The sequence below is a fragment of the Plectropomus leopardus genome, chromosome 8 (genome assembly GCF_026936395.1).
Source record: "Plectropomus leopardus strain MGB_pleo_1.0 chromosome 8, ASM2693639v1, whole genome shotgun sequence".
In the NCBI taxonomy this organism is placed as follows: domain Eukaryota; kingdom Metazoa; phylum Chordata; class Actinopteri; order Perciformes; family Serranidae; genus Plectropomus; species Plectropomus leopardus.
The window spans coordinates 28,301,367-28,323,841 of NC_142183.1; the positions used below are offsets into that span (position 1 = coordinate 28,301,367).

At 39.5% G+C, this 22,475-nt stretch overlaps 2 protein-coding genes across 2 annotated transcripts; both read right to left on the bottom strand.

Annotated features, from left to right (window-relative positions):
• Positions 1-1,024: 1,024 nt before the first annotated feature.
• Positions 1,025-4,026, bottom strand: LOC121948372 (SH2 domain-containing protein 1A-like). Its single transcript, XM_042493761.2, has 3 exons — positions 3,551-4,026; positions 3,259-3,322; positions 1,025-1,678 (listed from the first exon to the last, which is right to left on the bottom strand). Exons 1-3 carry the CDS (start codon positions 3,685-3,687, stop codon positions 1,406-1,408), a joined length of 474 nt encoding a protein of 157 aa, XP_042349695.1. The 5' UTR covers positions 3,688-4,026; the 3' UTR covers positions 1,025-1,405.
• Positions 4,027-8,314: 4,288 nt separating this feature from the next.
• LOC121947965 (type-2 angiotensin II receptor-like) lies at positions 8,315-12,561 on the bottom strand. The gene is made up of 2 exons (XM_042493176.2): positions 12,342-12,561; positions 8,315-11,383 (listed from the first exon to the last, which is right to left on the bottom strand). Exon 2 carries the CDS (start codon positions 11,315-11,317, stop codon positions 10,091-10,093), a length of 1,227 nt encoding a protein of 408 aa, XP_042349110.2. The 5' UTR covers positions 11,318-11,383; positions 12,342-12,561; the 3' UTR covers positions 8,315-10,090.
• Between the last annotated feature and the right edge of the window lie 9,914 nt (positions 12,562-22,475).

Sequence of the window (22,475 nt, forward strand, 5' to 3'; positions counted from 1 at the left end):
CCAGATTGCTCGCTGGGATTTCATCGACATTGTTGCTTATTATTTTTCTCTGCGTCGGCTCTCTCCCTCTCTGGCGTCTCCTCCATCTCTGCGCCTTCCCTCCACACATTTGTTGTGCGCTCTTTGTTCTTGTTTCTGGGAGTTTGTAACTTTCAAATCTGTGCTGTCATTATCACCCATCATTATGGCTCAAACCGAGATATGCATGAGAAACCTGCGTCTGTCAGAAGAGAGGAAGAAGAAGAAGAAGAAGAAGAAGGAGGAGAGAGAGAGAGAGAAGAAAAGCACAGACGAAGGGAAAAAGAAATGTGACAGCTGAGGCTCAGCGAGTGGGTGGTGAGTGCAGAAGGGGCAGGACCTGGAGTTGGCTGTGCTGTTCTCTACAGCTTGTCTCCTCTCATTAAGAAATGCCAATCAGACTACATGTGAACCACTTCCAAGTCCCCCCCATCCCCCCAAAAAAAAGTTAAAAAAGAAAGTAGAGAAGTTTGTTTGTTTTCTTTTTTTTTAATCTAGCTACCACTAATCCACCTCCCCGTCCGTCTGCCTATCCCCCACTCGCCTCCCTCCCACCGTCACTCCACCATCTGCCCACCATTAATTGTTTGTGTTTCTCTCCTGGGCTGTGGATGACAAAGCCGCACAATGCATATGTTCTGACTGCGAGCAGGTGATATACGTTCCTGACTAGCACTTTGCTGATCGGCTGAGATGCACCTTCCCTTCTAAACCATATGCTCGGCTAGATACTGTCCAACCTCATCTCAGTGGTGAAAAGATGGAGGGTCCGGTTGCTAGGAGACCGCTGCACTGAAGAATCGCCTAAGCTGAATGAATGCTCTCTCTCTCATTTTTTTCATGAAGAGCCAGTAATGTCAATCAGATGAATGACAGATACCCCCCCCACAGCTCTCCACAGAAATCACTACTTCAATATGTCAAATTGAATTTTTGTTCCACATTATATGTCACACGGAGGCTCGGGTGTGTATGGCTGTGTATGCATGACCTCATTTAAAAAGAGTTTATTTCAACCAATATCATTTATTTTCTTTGCCATTCACATAACTGAATTGCATTAAGGAAACAGAGCACAATATTTGTTGTCAACTTATGTATGCAGTGATGGATATTAATGTTGCAGCAGTTGAATATTTTACATCCCTGAAAGTTATGAGGCGTTTTCTGTGCAGAAGAAAAAAGAAGTTACTGGAAGGATACTGAGATCTGAGTCACAGCTAGAACCTAAATGACTTGATTTTACAAACAGGAGCTGGTTAATTGGAAAAAAATGACATTTACTTCACACGCAGCGTGCAAAATGCAACAGCAGGCTTGACGCAAAGACAGTTTTGGTTTTTTTTTTTGTTTATAATTAGGTCAAAATTGAGCTTTGGGTTTGTCCCTAACCGAAAGCTTGCCGCACCTCCTTCTTGTTCCTGTTTTTCTGTCCCTTAGCAGCATGAGGCGGCCGCTGCTGGAGGTATGCGTTAAGGCTGCTGCTGTGTGTCGGTGACAGGCTATTACTGGGCGTCTGTGCCTCTGTGTGTGTTTGCGCCCGTCTCTGAGCTGTGACAGGGTAGAGCAGAGGCATGGCAATTCCTTGTCCGGGCTTCTGGAAAGCTGCTATCAAGTTTCTGATTTGCCGGAAATATCGTTTCTGCACACCAGGAGTGGTCTGAAACACAAGAGTAAAAGAAAAAAAAAAGACAGAGGAGAATTCAGCTCCTTCGTCTCCATCTCCACATCAAACCCCATGGGGAAATGAAGGGGACAGGACGGGGACCGACTTGAAATGAGCTCGCACAGATTCACCTTATAAAGAGACATCAGATACGCTGGAAGTAGAGGCAGAAACACCAGTGCGTGGTGGGCAGGGAATCATGTCAATTATATTTTCATCTCTCTGGTCCACTGATCCACGCTGAGCTCGCATTTACACCAATAAAATGTATCAATAAATAAGATGATGCAAAAGAAATCCAATCTCTAATTGCTGTTAAAAGCGACTGTAGCAGGATGGAAACTATACTCAGGGGGCTTACAAGCTAAATTAGGAAAATTCTGGTTGCCGCTGAAACACTCACTCCCCTGGGCTTTTATTTTTATATTTTGTTAGTCAACAAGAAGCATTTATTTTCGGATTTATGTGTGACATCTAAGAAGCTTTAAGTGTCCCAACAGTATTTCAACCACTTCTCTTGTGACTGGATAAAACTGAAATAACACAAGAATCGTTTTTAGAAATAAAAAAAAAAGTTCATCTTCCAACACAACAAAGGTTTTTAATGTGACAGTTTTTTTTTTTTTGCTTTAGTGAAATTTTAGCATAAATTTTTCAGGGATATTTGCATTATTTCTCATCAATTTTCCCCTTTGCCCACAGCTGTCAGTCTAAAACCTCTAAACTATAAAGATTTCAGAGTATTATAATTTTGTCAAGTAAGGACTTTTTTTAAGCATTTTTTTTTCTTTTTGTGCAATCAATCATGCTGGTGAAAATCTTGTTCTTTCGATGTGTTTTTGAAATCATTCAATCAAACACTGAAGAAGCAGTTGTTTTTTTTCCCCACAGCAAAGCAAAGCACTTTGGATGTTTCTGTCTCCGGCCACAAGTGTTACCTCTGTTCCCCCGAATATTTCATTAAAGTGATTGATATTGCACATGAATAATGTAAACCGTTATTGAGCTTGTAGTGAAATCCATTTAATTCGAGTCCCCCCCTCCCTCTATCTGTTGGCTTGATGCTGTCAGTAAAAATGAGTGAGGGTAAAATGTAGTTACAACAGCATCTAGCTTTAGTTGTCAGCGAGAGACACAGACTTCAGATGTCTCTATACGTTCACATCTCTGGGTGTTTGCCAACCCTCAGTGCTCAATTACATATCCCATCAGAAATGCTGTCAAATGCAATTCTACGTTTCCCATCTCTGGAGTATATGCTGATGCTGTAGCGTCTTAAATTTGTGGTGTTGGAGAAGGGTTGGAGGGGGAAGAGAGGAGTATCTCTCGGGGTGTTATTGCTAAAGGAAAAGAACCTATTTCTCAGTGCTGTCACTGCTGAGAAAAAAAAACATGTTTGCCTCAAATTCACAGCTTGCTGAATTAGGCTACCACCAAAACAACCTCTAGAACTAATAAACACCAACCAAAGTGAGGCGGATGTGCAGCTGTTTTTGCTGCTCCTGTAAAGTTTTAGGGTTACGGAAAAAGCCAACAGAATGAGAGCGAGTCGTAAACTGATAAAAATGTCTCACTTCAGCAGCCCACGAGCCTGCGTCGTCCTTGTGGAGTCTGTATGTGTAGACGTAGCCGTTGAACCTGCACACACACAAAGAAACACCTTTCACCCTGAGTTCATCTTCTTATAAAATCCTATCATCATGATTGCTCCTGTGAGGTTTTACACCTCACAGTAGGCCTCCATATTCTTTACTTCATGCCTTTGTGCTTTTATTTTCCTAAATGTGGGGAGATCAATATTTTCTATAATAGCAGAAAATAGGATTATGTGTGAGGTCTCAGTAAAGAAGCAGAAATATTACTCACAGCACACACAGGCAGTAGACACCTGGCACAGAGTCACTGTTGCGGACTAGGTAGCACCCATCCCGCCCGTCCTGGGCCAGCCGTCTCTCCCCCTCCTCCTTGCCGATGGGTCCGTGGTAGACGGGCAGGTTTTCCATCGCGGCTCCTCTCCAAATCTCCTTTTTGTTCTGCTCCCAAGTGCCAGCTACCCTCTCTCTTTCTCACCTTCAACTTTTACTGCGGGCAGGCCTTTTGGTCTTCACCGTGTATCCTCTAGACTGGGAGCACAGGTGAGGCAGCTGTCCAGCCTCTCATTTGATTTTTGGTTCTCGCTGTTTCAAACTGTCCGTTTGGGAGCCAGAGCTTCTGCGAGCCAGCTTTCTTGATTTTCCACTTTCTTACCCAAACTGATAGCAGCTCTCTCTAACCTCTAACCTTTATGTGCTTGTTGCTCAGCCTTCCTCTCTCACCTCAAGACACACACATGTGTGTGCACACACACAAAATGTGGGGTTGTGTATCTCTCAGGAAATGATTGTATTTTTCAACAGGAAATAACTTCAAAGATTCTAACTGAATATTTCCACAACAATAGAAAGCACAAGAGAGGGATTAAAAAAAAGCAATATCACTCTTTTCACACAGGAAAACATATATTGTGCTTATGTAGTGACTATACTGTTTCCAGCTCAATTATCTAGAGGTTGCACTTTGCTTTCTTATTAACAGAGGTTTGCTTACACCGTCTGAACCGCACATCACTATTCATGGAAACTATGGTGGAAACAAAGTGAAGAAGGGTTTCAGATCCTCTTCATACTGTGGGTACAAGTGCCAATACATTCATGTCAAATACTCTATTACAAGTAACAGTGCTGCATTCAAAATCATACTGAAGAAGTATTATCACCACAATTTCAAGTACTCATTCTGCAGTAAAATGTCCTCTGTTACTGATACATTATTATTCTATGTGACACTTATAGATTCTTACCAATAATGTATCAGTGTGTAAGCACACTACACTATAAAATTAGACAAGTTGATCTTACTTAAAATAATCTTGGAAACCTTTTGCCTTGAAAACTAAAGTAAATCTAACTATTTATCTTAATTTATTTGTATTTTTTTTAATCTAATTATGTTTACTCAAAATTTAGCTTGTTGATGCATCTTAAAAATGACAACTGAAATTACTTTGTAATGATCAAGTTAATTCAAAATGGTTTACTGAAGTTGCTAATACTGAGAAAAGAACAAAGAGGATTTTGCCAACGAAGTTAGTACGGGTGTAATGATCCATCGATCTGCGTCAATATATCGAATAAATGAGCAACGATCATGTAACATCGATCCATATCAACCTCTCTCATTCCGCAGATGATGGCGAGCAGCCAAGAGAAAGATGATGAGGAGACTTCACTATAATACATCCATGAGGAGCGTGCTGTTTGCTCGGGAATAAATCATCAGTGTGGATATGTTTTGTTTTCGGAGAAACTGTGAGTCAACAGATGGTTCATGTCATATGTAAACAAAGGCCATATTGAGGAAACATGACATACCTGCAGGGCCAATTCACTGACTTCCTAGCTGCTCTGTTTCAGCAAAGCTGACTGAAATCAACATGCATGCATGTAGACTGAAAGTTATTCGCGCTGCTCCATCGGGAGATGCAGGGACTTAAACCAGTGGTGAGTAAGTCAAAGCATAAATACTAGTAAACTGGTTTGGTTATGAGTACAGACAAGTCTGTTAGCCGCTAAGCTAATTTCTGCAGTGTAAAATGTTATAGGCTTATGCTAATAACATTAGCATGTTGTGTATGTAGGGGAATGTGACATACAAAAGACAGTTGTTTTGTCTATAATCCTTGACAGTTATTGAGTTTTATATACCAGTGAAAAGATGTTGCTGTTGATCCACGTTTTGAGGATGTTGGGAAAAGTTTTTCTTCAAGTCAGACAGCCCTGAAGTTTTAGGAAAACAGATCATGGTTTGAATTAAAATGAAAACATCTTTCTAGAAAATGTTTTCAAACAGAATGAACCAGTTTTAGTTATTTCCAATTATGTATATGTTGTTTTTATCTTTTATGGCCAAAATCAAAGAAAGGGCTGGCAGCTTCTCCTGTAACTGACTGTGTAAAATGAGCAGATTATATCGGCATATCGATCGCAGGCCCCTAAATCGAATCAAAATTGTATCGTGGTAGACTTTGTAATATCAGCAAAAATTGTATTGTTGTCCAAAGTAGCGCTACAATATCGTATGATGATAAGACCAGTGATTTACACCCCTAGAAGTTAGAGGATCTGCGAGTTATGTTTGGTGAACATGTTTAAGTAAATATAGGTAAGCAAAACACAGATATAGCAAAGTAAACTTGGTATACTGAAGGTGCTAAAACTTCAAAAACTTAAGCAGATATAACTAAATTTGGAGTACACTTAACAATTCGATATCAAGTAAACAAATTAAGACTATATTAACTTACATTTTAAAGGAATCAGTTGCTTGTTTGTTTTTTAAATAAACTCACTGTCAGATTCTACAGTGTAGTTTAAACTAACTTTTATAACTAACTTTTTTATACCCAAAATATTGAATAATTTTAACCCTTTGTCCCTTTGTACCTGAACAGTTATTTCATTGAAACCATCTGAGAAGTTCTGGCTCATCCGCCAACTCACAGACATCCGAAAACACAACTAGGCTGGACTGCAAGTTGTCATTCAGACCACCAGATGCTCTCCTGCAAAAAGGTCGCAAGCCGAAAACATTTCAATCACTGTGATCACATTTATCACAGCGCTGCAGGTGTGAAAAAATATAGTTCCCTCTGAGATGTAGTGGAGTAGAAAGGTAAAGTACCTTGAAATTATACTTTTGTACATCACCTGAGAAAATGTATTTAGTTATTTTCCATAACTGACAAAATGTATAAAATAACTGCAGTTCTTTTTTCTTTATTTATTTATTTCTCAACCTGAATTTGAAATAAAACACAGAAAGAAGATTGATGGCGGCTGTGGCTCAGGACCTAGAGCGGGTCGTCCACTCTAATCGAAGGATTGGGTCAATGCTGAAGTGTCCTTGGTCAAGATACTAAAGCCCAAATTGCTCCCGCTGGCTGCTCCATTGGTTTGTGAGTACATGTGCATGGTTACTGAGTAGCAGGTGGCACCCTGTATGGTAGCCATGGCCACCATTGTAAGAATGTGCAAATGGGTAAATGTAAGATGTAGTTTTTAAGTCAAGAAAGCTGCAGGTCCATTTGCCACTGCTATTTCAATGTGTTTAATTACAATTGTTCATCAGAAAGACATTTTTTTTTTGATAAGCCAGCAAAAAGTTTGTGTTTAAAAGAGTTCCTTATACTTATCAGTTTATAGTTTGTCATCAGCACATGTCCACACTGTAGCACATGTTCTCAGTCACATGTCACTGATCTGTCTTCTTTAAGACGTGTATCAAGGACACTCACACCTGCTCTGTGGAACATCAGCTACCGAAGCTGCGCACACGAACATACTGTCGAGCTGCGACAAACTCATCCTGCAATCTGTCCTGTCAGTTGGAAAGTTCTGCTGTGTCAAATTAAAGATGGTGATTAAAATATTGAACGTTAGCAGCCGTCCTCGTTTTACAAAGATGATAGCACAGCGTCTGGCACTTTGAGCTTGTCAGCCATGCCGAGATGTGTATTATTCTTGGTTTTTATTCACCCCATGGTCACGACTGCAAGGAGTCTTTCAGACCACCAGATGCTCTCCTGCAAAGGACCCTTCAAAAAGGCTAGGGTGACTGTACCATTCAGTATATTCTTTGAGCCGGCAGCTTTCTTTAAATGCAGCATTTGTTGAAGATTTCTGTTTTTATACATTCAGTATCCTACATGAGTCATCAGTCTGTGTCAGAGCCATCTTTCCCTCGGCTCAGAGAGATCATGAGCAGTGGGACTTTGGGGCTCTGTCTGGGTAAGCAGCCAGTGGCATCTTGAGCACAGCTTCTGCAGCACTTGAGCGCCATCCAGTGGCATTTTTTTTTCAAGATTAATGAGGAATGATCTGCTGCAAGAAAGCTAAAGAAGGGACTAGATGCTTTTTTCTCTCCTTCTTGGGGCCATATTAATCTTTAAAAGCATTCAGGCTGTGTTGGTTATCAGTCTAGAGTGGAGAAAAGCAAAAACACTTCACCGTTTAGGCTCGGACAAAAGCATTACGACTATTATGCACTCAACATTCTTGTGTATAATAATCCTACGACCTTCAACAGTGCAAAACAAAATTAAACCTTACTCCCCTTGCCTCTGAGCTCACAGACGGGCCGGCCAGGGTCAATGCAGAATGCGGTGGATCTATACTGGACACAAATAGCAGACAGAGATACATCATTGATTAGCTGGCGGCTCTCTCGACCAACACAACTGGCTTGACTGGAATGCATCATAAGGACATTAGTATGAGATTATGATATCTGGCCTTGATATGTGCGGAATCCATGTGAGGCTTTCTAGGAGGGGAGGAAAAGGGGGGAGACTGGATGCCCATCTGCTGGACCAACAGTAATCCCCGCACTCTCATTCCCAGGGGGGGGACGGAGGCTCTGGAGTCACAGCTGTTGGAGGGTGAGATTGGGAAAGTAAAAATCATAAATGGAATCAGTTTCACAAAATCGGTGTATGTCTGCTGTTAGACCGAAATCTAATCAACAATCTCCCATTTTAGTAGAAGAACAGTACAAGGTATTTTGGAGAATCAAAACTGAGCAAAAAAGGGACACTTTTAGGGAAATATTGCTCACTTTATTTTTCTTTCGGTCAAAGAAATGCAATAATTTCCAATTCCATACAGAATAATACAATAAAAATGTTACAAGTTAATGATTACATATAATATATTTGTTCCAAAAAGAACATTAAAAGTAGCATTGATATGACTGGTTAATAATTATCCTTATACATCTGCATTTATTTAATGTTTTGGCCTGTACAAAGCCAAAATACAGTAGCTATACATTAAAAATGAAGTTAATGAGATTGTTTTAACATATACAATATTATTATTTCATAGTATACTTTCAAAGAAAATATCATAGTTTGTAAATACAAAACAGAGCTTAAAATAGAGCTAGCTGTTGAGATAGCTACAACTAGCCTTGCATTAGGTAAAGCTTAATTTACCTATTTTTTTATACCTGCTTTCCTGTGAAAAATCTGTTATGGTCAAATAATTTTTTTAATAAGGTCAGTCGCCCTGTATAAATGAGGCAGAAGCTAAATCCAGCCGTACAGACACAAAGAAAGTAACAGCAGCTCACTTGGTCCTGCTAAGCTATCACTACCCTAGTTTAGTAGACTAACTTTAACTACCTGCACCCTTACAGTAAGTGTTTTCCCCCCTCTCTCTTTTTCACCACATGGTGGGATTTTGTGAACACAAAACTGTCATATCTTAGTTTTAAGTTTATTTCCCACCTTGTTAGCAAATAGTTGCACTGTTTAGCTGCTAAATGTTCAGCTGTGTTCTCCAGTGAGTGTCTAACTGCTGCAGTTTGGTACTGAGCAGGTTGAGCGCAGTAGATTTTTTAAAGCTTTTTAGCTGAAAGCTGCTGCAGCTTTAAAGGAATGAGATGCATAAATTAAATGTTTGTTACACCATTTGGCAAACCAGCCTCAAAATTTCTCATACCTGTAATGCTATTTAGGGCCGATCAGTCTAGATTGTTTTGATGTGAGCTGCCAAGTGTTGTTAATTTCAGCCGCGGCGATGTCTGCATTTTCTCCGAGATAATAGAACTAGAAGGCACCTGGCTTGAGTGCTTAAAGTGCAGGAAAAATTAGAAAAACTCAACAGCATGTCTCTTTCCAGAAATTATAACTCAGTGCAAGATAATCCACAGACTTTGTTGTGAGCTGTTTCATGTAAAAAAAAATGTCTTTCTTCCAGACTACCAAGAGTATCACTGTGGAGAAGGAAGTGTGCATCTACTGCTAGCACACCACTGAGCTAGATGCACGCCTCCCGTGCACTGACATGGTAGGCATAGTTTGGTGGAAAAAAAATAGTCCCTACATGATACTGTGCAAAACAAGGTCTGTGGATTATCTGTGTAAAGAGACATTTCTGTTTAATTTCTACCGAATGTATTTTTTGGACTTTTGAGCACCGAAAGCAGAGTGCCATCCAGTTCCATTATATTTGAGAGAAGGCAGTCATCTCTATGGCTGATTTTTCCAACACTTGGCAGCTCACACCAAAATAATCTAAATTGATGAATGGCACTACAGGTAAGAGGAAAAAAAGTGTATTCATGATTTTAGGGTGAACTGTCCCTTTTAACCCTTTTTTAAAAATCTCAGCTATGTTTAATTTTGTTCCTTTTCTTTTTGTCTTTTGTAGGGCAGAACTGAGCTGTGTTGGAATTTGACTCAGTCAGTTAACAGCTCCGTCTCACACATCTATGCTTATTGGAGTTCAGCAGTCACTTGACATCGGCACCACTCTTTGGGGTGTGAAACCAGGCTGTGGAGGAGAAAGTCTCCTTTCTGGGGACTTGCTAAGCAGGACCAGAAGGCTCCACAATCGCCAGGTCTTTCAGGTCACTGAGTTTTCGGGAGAAGGAGCTCAGCCTGGTGCTGAAGGAGCCCCTCTTCTGGCTGTGATCCTCCCCACGGGCTTTCACACAAGCATACAGGCCCTTGCAGAATCCCCCGAGACGACCCCGGAAATGATTTCCGATGAAGCAGTAGAGCACAGGATTGATGGCAGAGTTGGAGAAACCCAAGCAAAGGGTCAGAGGGGTGAGGTTTTGGATTGTCCAGTCTACCCCACAGCTGTTCAACCAGCCCTCGCTCTTCAGCACATCCAAAAAGGTCACGCAGTGAAAGGGGAACCAGCTGATGAAGAAAGCCATGACCACAGCAGCTACTGTCCGCAGCACACGCTCCAGCCCCCGGCCCTCCAGGTGTCTGCCCCCGTTGGAGCTGGGGCTCACACAGGGGGTCGGGGGTCTGTCAGGTATCCTGCAGCTCTGCGACTCATTCTGCATTCTTACCAGCCATGTGTCAGTCAGCAAATGTCTGCCAATAGCGCAGTAGCAACAAGAGATGACAAACAGTGGCAGAAGGAAGGCCAAAGAAATCTTCATCCAGACCAGAGTCCTATACCAGGTGGTATCCGGATAGTGAATCACACAGGCCTCCACGCCAAGCCCCTCCAGAAAATATGTGTCTCTCAGGTATAAGGTAGGGGCCGAGCAAGCACACGCCAGCACCCACACCAGGATGCATGTGAGCTTGGCAAGCTTAGGGTCTCGTGCACTCTGGGAGCGGAACGGATGCACGATGGCCAGGTAGCGGTCTATGCTCATGCACGTGATGAAGAAGATGGATGCGTAGAGGTTGAGGTTGTGGAGCACTCCGCAGACTTTGCAGGCAACCCAGCCAAACGGCCAGCTGTAGCCCTGGGAGTAATAGACGGCCCACAGCGGGAGGGACAGCAGGAACAGCAGGTCAGACACACACAAGTTCAGCATGAAAGTGTTTGCAACAGTTCTCCTCGAGGTGCTGGAGTGGGCCAACACACCCACTGCCAGGGCATTGGCTACGGTTCCCAGCACGCAGATAACGCTGTAGATGGCAGGGATGACTGTGGTCATGGGTACAGGAGACCAGTCTGGGCAGAGGGGAGCAGAGGAGGCCAGAGAGGTGTTCAGATAGATCTCTGTTGTTAAATAGGGGGAGGAGGTGGAGTTGAAAAGGGAGAGGTTATTTGGGATCGCCATTATGGAACTGGATGTACCCTTGCGTCACACAATTTCACTTCCCTCCTTTGAGTTCTCCAAGGTCGGCTGGAAATAAAACAAAACAGAGGGCATTCAAATTCAGCTGCCTTTTATGGACACAGTAATGCGCAGTAATCTTTGGTTGGCTGCAGAGTTTATTAGCTGTCCTACTTGATAACTAATCACAGCAAAAATACATTACACCACTCCTGAAGTTGGGCAGTAATGAAATACATATGAAGCCATTGTAATAATCTGGCTGCTTAATGGGATCCTTAAAAACATCTATTTTGTAGTGATGACTGAAATAAGTTTTTGGAATATTCATGAAAAAGTGTCAGCTTAATTTAAATTATAATTGTTTAACAGGAATGTTAAATTAGCTATTACAGTCCGGTGCACCAGGGGAAGGCATTATTAATAACATAAATAAATAAAAAAAACAAATACAATCTAAAGCAGGCAATCAGTAAGATTTGGGAAATTGCATCTTCAAGTAAGTTTTTCGGATAAGAAAAATAATGTGACATTATATTAAGACAGTTGAATTAGTGAAAAAAACTTGTAGACACCTTATCAAATCAAATTAAAATAGAGATATTATCAAATGAAACCAGACTCACTGTATAATTTTTATCTAATTTAACCCTTTAAAACCTGGATCAAGATAGATTTTTATGGTGTGTTCAGGCAACTTTCACAAGCATTTAAACCTTTGCAACCCCAAAAAATGTTTTGGTTTCTTTCAAAAACATTGGGAAAAAAGCAATGAGTGACTTGAGAAGAAATCTCCCACAATCTTCAAGAAGAAAAGATGACAAGAGAATGACCTGGAACATAAACACAAAATAGGGAATGAGTAAAACAATGTTTTACTCATTCCCTATTTTTTATAGAGTAAAGCATTTTTTATGAGTAAAACATTGTTTTACTCATTTCTTGCAAATTTGGGGGAACTTCTTAAGTATCCCATTGCCGTCTTTGCATTTGCTCAGGTCTCAGAGGGTTAAAGAATTAATTTTACCTGTGAGTGAGTGTCCAGTCCAAAAGCAGTAAAGCTGTTTTCAGTGCCTCTTTTGGCTAAAGTCCATGTCTCTCGACAACTGCTCCTCGACCCCTCTAAGAGAAATCTGCACAGCTGACTACTTCGGACCATATCATGCCTCTGTGTTTGTGTGTGTGTTTGTGTGTGTGTGTGTCTGCATGTGTGTGTGTGTAGAGTGAAGGCTCTGAGAAACCAGATGAGGCTGGGGGTCTTATAGCCCCCAAAGGCCTCTTGACGATTGCACAACAGGGAAGTTGCTTACACGTCACACCTCCATCATTACCAAGGGGCTGGACTGTACCTGGACTCAAGCCAGTCTGCAGAGAGAGAATAAGAGAAACATGCCTTCTCTCTGTTTTTCATTCTATCCCTTTTTTTCCCTCCCTCCCAGAGTCTCTACCAGAAAAGGCCAAAACTAAGAAAATCAAGTCAAGATGTGAGTTTAAGTAAAAGCTGCGTATCCAATGGCTGCACACAAACAATGTGTCATACCTAACCATAATTATTAGGACACCAGTGTGTTTGGGGTGTCAAAATTAAAGCCGTAACTGTCCCCACCGGGGCCCCTGACCCGAGGAATGGAGGCGGTGTGTTAATTAGCAGAGCCTCGCACTTTGTGTCATATTCGTCCTGCCAGCGGTCAGATAAGCCATGGGAAATATTTACTCTGTTTCAGCGGAAGTCAAGCCAGCCACTGGGGCAGAGGGAGCGAGGAGGGGAGGCACAGTGTGGAAGATGAATGAGGAGGAGGACGAGCAGATACTGCAGGGAGTGAACAAGGAGATGAGAAGGAAAGAGGGGGAGAAAGAGGAGGGAAAGAAGGAGAGAAAGCGGAGATTCCCTCCAGTGGTTTTTCATTAAAGCCTCTGGTGAAAGTTAATGAGGGATGCTCGCAAAGCTCTGAGACTGATTACATCACAGCTCCTTTGATCAACGGTGTGAGCGTGCATCGCTCCCTGTGTGTACACGTGCGTTGGCGCGTGTGCACATGTGTGTCTATGCTTCAATACTTGTGCAACTGGATGTACTTAATCTCGGCCCGGCATGCATGCATCGATGCGATGTGCTCGCCTCTGTTTACACGCCTGTTCAGTTGTGTGTGTGCACTCTGCTTCATTGAGTATCTATCAGGATGTGACATGTTCTAATAGCCGTGGGAAAGCTGACGGTGAGGATGACGGATGAAGGCGAGACAGAAGGCAGCACATTTTGAAGGCCACAAATAAAGAGCTGCGTTGTTGCCCTCTTACAGAATATGACAAACTGGGAATTTGCTGTATGATGCAAAACTGTTAATAATGTGACGGTAATGCTTTTCGAAACGGAAACTTCATATTGCAGTGTTCTGCCAGTGGCATGCTGGGTATTCACAGTTGTTCACACACGCACGCGCGCGCGCGCACACACACACACACACACACACACACACACACACACACAGTGAGAAGCCAAAGGGCCTTAGTCATAACATGTAATGACTAAAAACAGAAATTCATGGTGTAACACTGGCCAACAGAAATACAAGATGACAGAAAAAAACTGAAATATGTCTCCTGACAATTTCTCTGCAGTCCAGTGCTGTAAAGTAATTAAGTACATTTACTGCTTGAGGCAGGCTTTATTCTAAGATAAAAAATGTTACACGAGTAAATCAAAAACAACAGTTATCTCACTCTCTTTTATAAGGGCTACACATATACTGTCAAACACAAGATAAAGGTCAAGATAAAGCAGAAGCACAAAGGCACAGAAAGTTGCACATAATGGTCTGCTGTTCCTCTTTATCTGGAGGTCCGTCGCGTCATCGCTCTTACCACTCCCCATCACTCTTCATCGGCTGGCCTTGGGGTGGATGTTCGAAAAGAAACTTCTACCTGCTGCTTGGGGTGTCATGTTCGGATAGAAACCACCTCCTCCTCCTGTGTGGGGTGTCATTTTTCGATTGAAGCTTCCTTCTCCAGCTGCAGAGGAGTTTCCACCCCTCCACATGTTGTTTCCTGTCATTGTTTTCTCAGACGGCTGCTGTTACCTGTTAATAAACATGTTGAGCATACTCATAAACCAGGGTGTGGCCGTTTACATATTCATGAAGGGTTCATTTCCTACGGGGGGAATGAACAGCTTGGGTTAGGATCTGGGTGCGAGTTTCCATTCATGGCCGGTCTCCCAACATATAGTTTATCATTAGTATAGTATGTTATCGCAAACAGCACAAAAAACTCTTAGTACAATATATTATCCAAAACTGCACAAAAAAGTCATAGTATGTGTTGCAAAACAGTATAAAAACATAGTACAGTATGTTGATCAAAGTATGTAAAAAGTCTGAGTATAGTATGTCGTAGGAAACTGCATTAAATCATATTATAGCATGTAGGAAATGTCATACTATAGAACGCTGAAAAAAAGTCAAAAAGTAATCACTGCAATTGAAGATTAAAGACAAAACATGAAATTTTGAAGATGGTTAAAGTATAGCATGTTGAAAAAACAGTCAGAAGAGTCAACATTTCAAATGTTGTTATAGCATAGCATAATAAAAGACGACCCTCTACAATTTGCCATTTTTTAACATTTGGAAAGATGACTTTTTTAAACATTTACTTAAGCATGTTTATAAAGTTTGTAGTATATAATGTCAATAAAGGTCCACAAAGTTAACATTTCAAGTTTTGTAACGTAATAGCATATTATGTCGAAAAATGTCAAACTATAGCATGTCGAAGAAACGGTTAAAAAACTCATTGTTGCAAATGTCAAGAAAAGTCATAGAATAGTCCAGTCCTCATTTTATTAAAACTTTGTCACTGTGTTCATTTAAGTCTAACATGTTAGAACATCTGTGCTATTGTTAATGTATTAACTCTACTGATGTATGCTTCTGCTTATTTTTGTTGATTATAATTGCTTGTTTGACATATGGTCAGTCATGGTAAAGTGAAAATTACAGTCAGTATTTGAATAGTCTGTAAACTCTAGAGGGGAAGAGTTTACTAAAAGCCCCTTCGGGTTTCTTCACCCCTCCTGCACAAATCTTATCATGCTTGTTATTATTTACTTGCTTTTATCCAACTTTGTGTGCCAATTAAATAAAATAAAAAAAATAGCAAGAAGTTTATAGTATAGCATGTCGTAAAACAATCCAAAAAGTTAGCATTTTAAGTGTAAAAAACTCATAGCATGGTATTTCGAAAAAAGTTGTGCTATAGCATGTCGATGAGGTGTTTCTACAAGCTATATTATTTCTTTTTCAGCTATTTTTTCAACATGTCAAAATTTGCCGTTTTTCAACATACTATACAATGTTATTTTAAACCATTTTTTTGATGTGTTATATCATGACATATTTGGCCTTTTTTCCCACATGATATATACTCTTTATACCATGACGTGTCTCTAAAACTAAACTAATACTATGACATGTCATAAAAAGGGCTGTAAACAACATAGAATACCATGACGAGACACATCATAGTATAGAATGTTGAAACAAAGACCAAAAACAACCAAAAAAGCAATATTTTAGCATGTCTAATAAGCGACCAAAAAGGACAGTGTAGTATTGTGAAAACTGTCAAAACATGACATGTCAAAAAAAGGGCTTAAAAGGGTTTAAAATGGGCCTTTTTGGTTGACATGCGTCATAGTGTAGCATGTTGAAAAAACTACCAAAAACGCCATATTTTAGCATATCAAAAAAACAACATCTTGTATTTTGACATTTTTCGACATACTATACTATGAGATTTTTGGTCTTTTTTCCAACAGGCTAAACTAGAACTTTCTTGGTTGTTTTTGGTTGTTTCTTCAACATGCTACACTATAACGTGACTCAGTATGCTATTCTATGTTGTTCTCAGCCCTCATGTCATATTTTGATATTTTTCAACAAACTATAGCCTTGCCTTTGTTGTCACTTTTTCTAAATTCAATTTCTTGGTGTTTTTGGTCATTTTTGCAACATTCTGTGCTATGGTGTGTCTTGGCATGCTATTTTATGCTGTTTTGACTTTTTTGCAGCTGTTTTGGAGACATGTTATATTTTGACATTTTTAACCATATTATAGTCTTGCCTTTTTGGTCATTTTTTCAACATGCAATGTTTTGGTGTTTTTGACGATTTTTGCAACATTCTATACTATGGGGTTTCCTGGCACGCTATTTTATGCTGCTCTGAGGTGTTTTCAGCTGCTTTTGTGATGTGTCATATTTTACCATTTTTAGCCTTGCTGCTTCGGTCATTTTTTCGACATGCATTATTCTAGTGTTTTTTTTCCATATTTGCAACATTCCATACTATGGTGTGTCTTGGCACACTATTTTATACTGTTTTGAAGCTTTTTTGGGACATGTCATATTTTGCCATTTTTGCCATACTATAGCCTTGCCTTTTCGGTCATTTTTTCAACATGCTAAATTCTTTTGTTTTTGGCCGTTCTTGCATCATTCAATGCCATGGCATGTATTTACATGCTATTCTATGCTATCTGAAGGTGTTTTCAACTGTTTTTTGGACATGTCACAATTTGACATTTTTGCCATACTATAGCCTTGCCTCTTCGGTCATTTTTTCAACATCCAAAATTTTGGTGTTTTTGGCCATTCTTGCAACATTTTATGCTATGGGTTTTCTTGGCACACACTTTTATGCTGTTTCAAGGTGCTTTAAGCTGCCATACTATAGCCTTGCTTCTTTGCTCATTTTTTCGACAAGCTATTTTATCGTGTTTTAGACCATATTTGCATGTTTTAATGCTATGGCGTGTCTCAGCACGCTCTTTTATGCTGTTTTGAGGTGTTTTTAGCTGTTTTTGGGACATGTCATTTTTTGACATTTTTGCCATACTATAACCTTGCCTTTTCTGTCATTTTTCAAAGTGGTATTTTATCGTGTTTTAGGCCATATTCGCATGTTTTAATGCTATGGCGTGTCTCAGCATGCTCTTTTATGCTGTTTTGAGGTGTTTTTAGCTATTTTTGGGACATGTCCTTTTTTGCCATTTTTGCCATACTATAGCCTTGCTTCTTTAGTCAATTTTTCAAAGTGGTATTTTATCGTGTTTTAGGCCATATTTGCATGTTTTAATGCTATGGCGTGTCTCAGCATGCTCTTTTATGCTGTTTTGAGGTGTTTTTAGCTATTTTTGGGACATGTCCTTTTTTGCCATTTTTGCCATACTATAGCCTTGCTTCTTTAGTCAATTTTTCAAAGTGGTATTTTATCGTGTTTTAGGCCATATTTGCATGTTTTAATGCTATGGCGTGTCTCAGCATGCTCTTTTATGCTGTTTTGAGGTGTTTTTAGCTATTTTTGGGACATGTCCTTTTTTGCCATTTTTGCCATACTATAGCCTTGCTTCTTTGGTCATTTTTTCAACATGCTATTTTATCGTGTTTTAGGCCATATTTGCATGTTTTAATGCTATGGCGTGTCTCAGCATGCTCTTTTATGCTGTTTTGAGGTGTTTTTAGCTGTTTTTGGGACATGTCATTTTTTGACATTTTTGCCATACTATAGCCTTGCTTCTTTGCTCAATTTTTCAAAGTGGTATTTTATCGTGTTTTAGTCCATATTTGCATGTTTTAATGCTATGGCGTGTCTCAGCGCGCTCTTGAATGCTGTTTTGAGGTGTTTTTAGCTGTTTTTGGGACATGTCATTTTTTGACATTTTTGCCATACTATAGCCTTGCTTCTTTGGTCATTTTTTCAACATGGTATTTTATTTTGTTTTAGGCCCTATTTGCATGTTTTAATGCTATGGCGTGCCTCAGCACGCTCTTTTATGCTGTTTTGAGGTGTTTTTAGCTGTTTTTGGGACATGTCCTTTTTTGACATTTTTGCCATACTATAGCCTTGCTTCTTTGGTCATTTTTTCAACATGCTATTTTATCGTGTTTTAGGCCATATTCGCATGTTTTAATGCTATGGCGTGTCTCAGCACGCTCTTTTATGCTGTTTTGAGGTGTTTTCAGCTGTTTTTGGGACATGTCATTTTTTGACATTTTTGCCATACTATAGCCTTGCTTCTTTGGTCATTTTTTCAAAGTGGTATTTTATCGTGTTTTAGGCCATATTTGCATGTTTTAATGCTATGGCGTGTCTCAGCACGCTCTTTTATGCTGTTTTGAGGTGTTTTTAGCTATTTTTGGGACATGTCCTTTTTTGCCATTTTTGCCATACTATAGCCTTGCTTCTTTGGTCAATTTTTCAACATGCTATTTTATCGTGTTTTAGGCCATATTTGCATGCTTTAATGCTATGGCGTGTCTCCGCACGCTCTTTTATGCTGTTTTGAGGTGTTTTTAGCTGTTTTTGGGACATGTCCTTTTTTTACCATTTTTGCCATACTATAGCCTTGCTTCCTTGGTCATTTTTTCAAAGTGGTATTTTATCGTGTTTTAGGCCATATTTGCATGTTTTAATGCTATGGCGTGTCTCAGCATGCTCTTTTATGCTGTTTTGAGGTGTTTTTAGCTGTTTTTGGGACATGTCCTTTTTTTGCCATTTTTGCCATACTATAGCCTTGCTTCCTTGGTCATTTTTTCAAAGTGGTATTTTATCGTGTTTTAGGCCATATTTGCATGATTTAATGCTATGGCGTGTCTCAGCATGCTCTTTTATGCTGTTTTGAGGTTTTTTTAGCTGTTATTGGGACATGTCACATTTTGCCATTTTTGCCATACTATAGCCTTGCTTCTTTGGTCATTTTTTCAACATGCTATTTTATCGTGTTTTAGGCCATATTTGCATGTTTTAATGCTATGGCGTGTCTCAGCATGCTCTTTTATGCTGTTTTGAGGTGTTTTTAGCTGTTTTTGGGACATGTCATTTTTTGACATTTTTGCCATACTATAGCCTTGCTTCTTTGGTCATTTTTTCAAAGTGGTATTTTATCGTGTTTTAGGCCATATTTGCATGTTTTAATGCTATGGCGTGTCTCAGCACGCTCTTTTATGCTGTTTTGAGGTGTTTTCAGCTGGTTTTGGGACATGTCATTTTTTGCCATTTTTGCCATACTATAGCCTTGCTTCTTTGCTCAATTTTTCAAAGTGGTATTTTATCGTGTTTTAGGCCATATTTGCATGTTTTAATGCTATGGCGTGTCTCAGCATGCTCTTTTATGCTGTTTTGAGGTGTTTTAGCTATTTTTGGGGCATGTCCTTTTTGCCATTTTTGCCATACTATAGCCTTGCTTCTTTAGTCAATTTTTCAAAGTGGTATTTTATCGTGTTTTAGGCCATATTTGCATGTTTTAATGCTATGGCGTGTCTCAGCACGCTCTTTTATGCTGTTTTGAGGTGTTTTTAGCTGTTTTTGGGACATGTCATTTTTTGACATTTTTGCAATACTATAGCCTTGCTTCTTTGGTCAATTTTTCAAAATGGTATTTTATCGTGTTTTAGTCCATATTTGCATGTTTTAATGCTATGGCTTGTCTCAGCATGCTCTTTTATGCTGTTTTGAGGTGTTTTTAGCTATTTTTGGGACATGTCCTTTTTTGCCATTTTGCCATACTATAGCCTTGCTTCTTTGGTCAATTTTTCGACAAGCTATTTTATTGTCTTTTAGGCCATATTTGCATGTTTTAATGCTATGGCGTGTCTCAGCACGCTCTTTTATGCTGTTTTGAGGTGTTTTTAGCTGTTTTTGGGACATGTCCTTTTTTTGCCATTTTTGCCATACTATAGCCTTGCTTCCTTGGTCATTTTTTCAAAGTGGTATTTTATCGTGTTTTAGGCCATATTTGCATGTTTTAATGCTATGGCGTGTCTCAGCATGCTCTTTTATGCTGTTTTGAGGTGTTTTTAGCTATTTTTGGGACATGTCCTTTTTTGCCATTTTTGCCATACTATAGCCTTGCTTCTTTGGTCAATTTTTCAACATGCTATTTTATCGTGTTTTAGGCCATATTTGCATGTTTTAATGCTATGGCGTGTCTCAGCACGCTCTTTTATGCTGTTTTGAGGTGTTTTTAGCTGTTTTTGGGACATGTCCTTTTTTTGCCATTTTTGCCATACTATAGCCTTGCTTCCTTGGTCATTTTTTCAAAGTGGTATTTTATCGTGTTTTAGGCCATATTTGCATGTTTTAATGCTATGGCGTGTCTCAGCATGCTCTTTTATGCTGTTTTGAGGTGTTTTTAGCTGTTTTTGGGACATGTCATTTTTTGACATTTTTGCCATACTATAGCCTTGCTTCTTTGGTCATTTTTTCAAAGTGGTATTTTATCGTGTTTTAGGCCATATTTGCATGTTTTAATGCTATGGCGTGTCTCAGCACGCTCTTTTATGCTGTTTTGAGGTGTTTTTAGCTGTTTTTGGGACATGTCCTTTTTTTGCCATTTTTGCCATACTATAGCCTTGCTTCCTTGGTCATTTTTTCAAAGTGGTATTTTATCGTGTTTTAGGCCATATTTGCATGATTTAATGCTATGGCGTGTCTCAGCATGCTCTTTTATGCTGTTTTGAGGTTTTTTTAGCTGTTATTGGGACATGTCACATTTTGCCATTTTTGCCATACTATAGCCTTGCTTCTTTGGTCATTTTTTCAACATGCTATTTTATCGTGTTTTAGGCCATATTTGCATGTTTTAATGCTATGGCGTGTCTCAGCATGCTCTTTTATGCTGTTTTGAGGTGTTTTTAGCTGTTTTTGGGACATGTCATTTTTTGACATTTTTGCCATACTATAGCCTTGCTTCCTTGGTCATTTTTTCAAAGTGGTATTTTATCGTGTTTTAGGCCATATTCGCATGTTTTAATGCTATGGCGTGTCTCAGCACGCTCTTTTATGCTGTTTTGAGGTGTTTTCAGCTGGTTTTGGGACATGTCATTTTTTGCCATTTTTGCCATACTATAGCCTTGCTTCTTTGCTCAATTTTTCAAAGTGGTATTTTATCGTGTTTTAGGCCATATTTGCATGTTTTAATGCTATGGCGTGTCTCAGCATGCTCTTTTATGCTGTTTTGAGGTGTTTTTAGCTATTTTTGGGACATGTCCTTTTTTGCCATTTTTGCCATACTATAGCCTTGCTTCTTTAGTCAATTTTTCAAAGTGGTATTTTATCGTGTTTTAGGCCATATTTGCATGTTTTAATGCTATGGCGTGTCTCAGCACGCTCTTTTATGCTGTTTTGACGTGTTTTTAGCTGTTTTTGGGACATGTCATTTTTTGACATTTTTGCCATACTATAGCCTTGCTTCTTTGGTCAATTTTTCAACATGGTATTTTATCGTGTTTTAGGCCATATTCGCATGTTTTAAAGCTATGGCGTGTCTCAGCACGCTCTTTTATGCTGTTTTGAGGTGTTTTTAGCTGTTTTTGGGACATGTCATTTTTTGACATTTTTGCAATACTATAGCCTTGCTTCTTTGGTCATTTTTTCAAAGTGGTATTTTATCGTGTTTTAGGCCATATTTGCATGTTTTAATGCTATGGCGTGTCTCAGCATGCTCTTTTATGCTGTTTTGAGGTGTTTTTAGCTATTTTTGGGACATGTCCTTTTTTGCCATTTTTGCCATACTATAGCCTTGCTTCTTTGGTCAATTTTTCAACATGCTATTTTATCGTGTTTTAGGCCATATTTGCATGCTTTAATGCTATGGCGTGTCTCCGCACGCTCTTTTATGCTGTTTTGAGGTGTTTTTAGCTGTTTTTGGGACATGTCCTTTTTTTACCATTTTTGCCATACTATAGCCTTGCTTCTTTGGTCATTTTTTCAAAGTGGTATTTTATCGTGTTTTAGGCCATATTTGCATGTTTTAATGCTATGGCGTGTCTCAGCATGCTCTTTTATGCTGTTTTGAGGTGTTTTTAGCTGTTTTTGGGACATGTCATTTTTTGCCATTTTTGCCATACTATAGCCTTGCTGCTTTAGTCAATTTTTCAAAGTGGTATTTTATCGTGTTTTAGGCCATATTTGCATGTTTTAATGCTATGGCGTGTCTCAGCACGCTCTTTTATGCTGTTTTGAGGTGTTTTTAGCTGTTTTTGGGACATGTCATTTTTTGACATTTTTGCCATACTATAGCCTTGCTTCTTTGGTCAATTTTTCAACATGGTATTTTATCGTGTTTTAGGCCATATTCGCATGTTTTAAAGCTATGGCGTGTC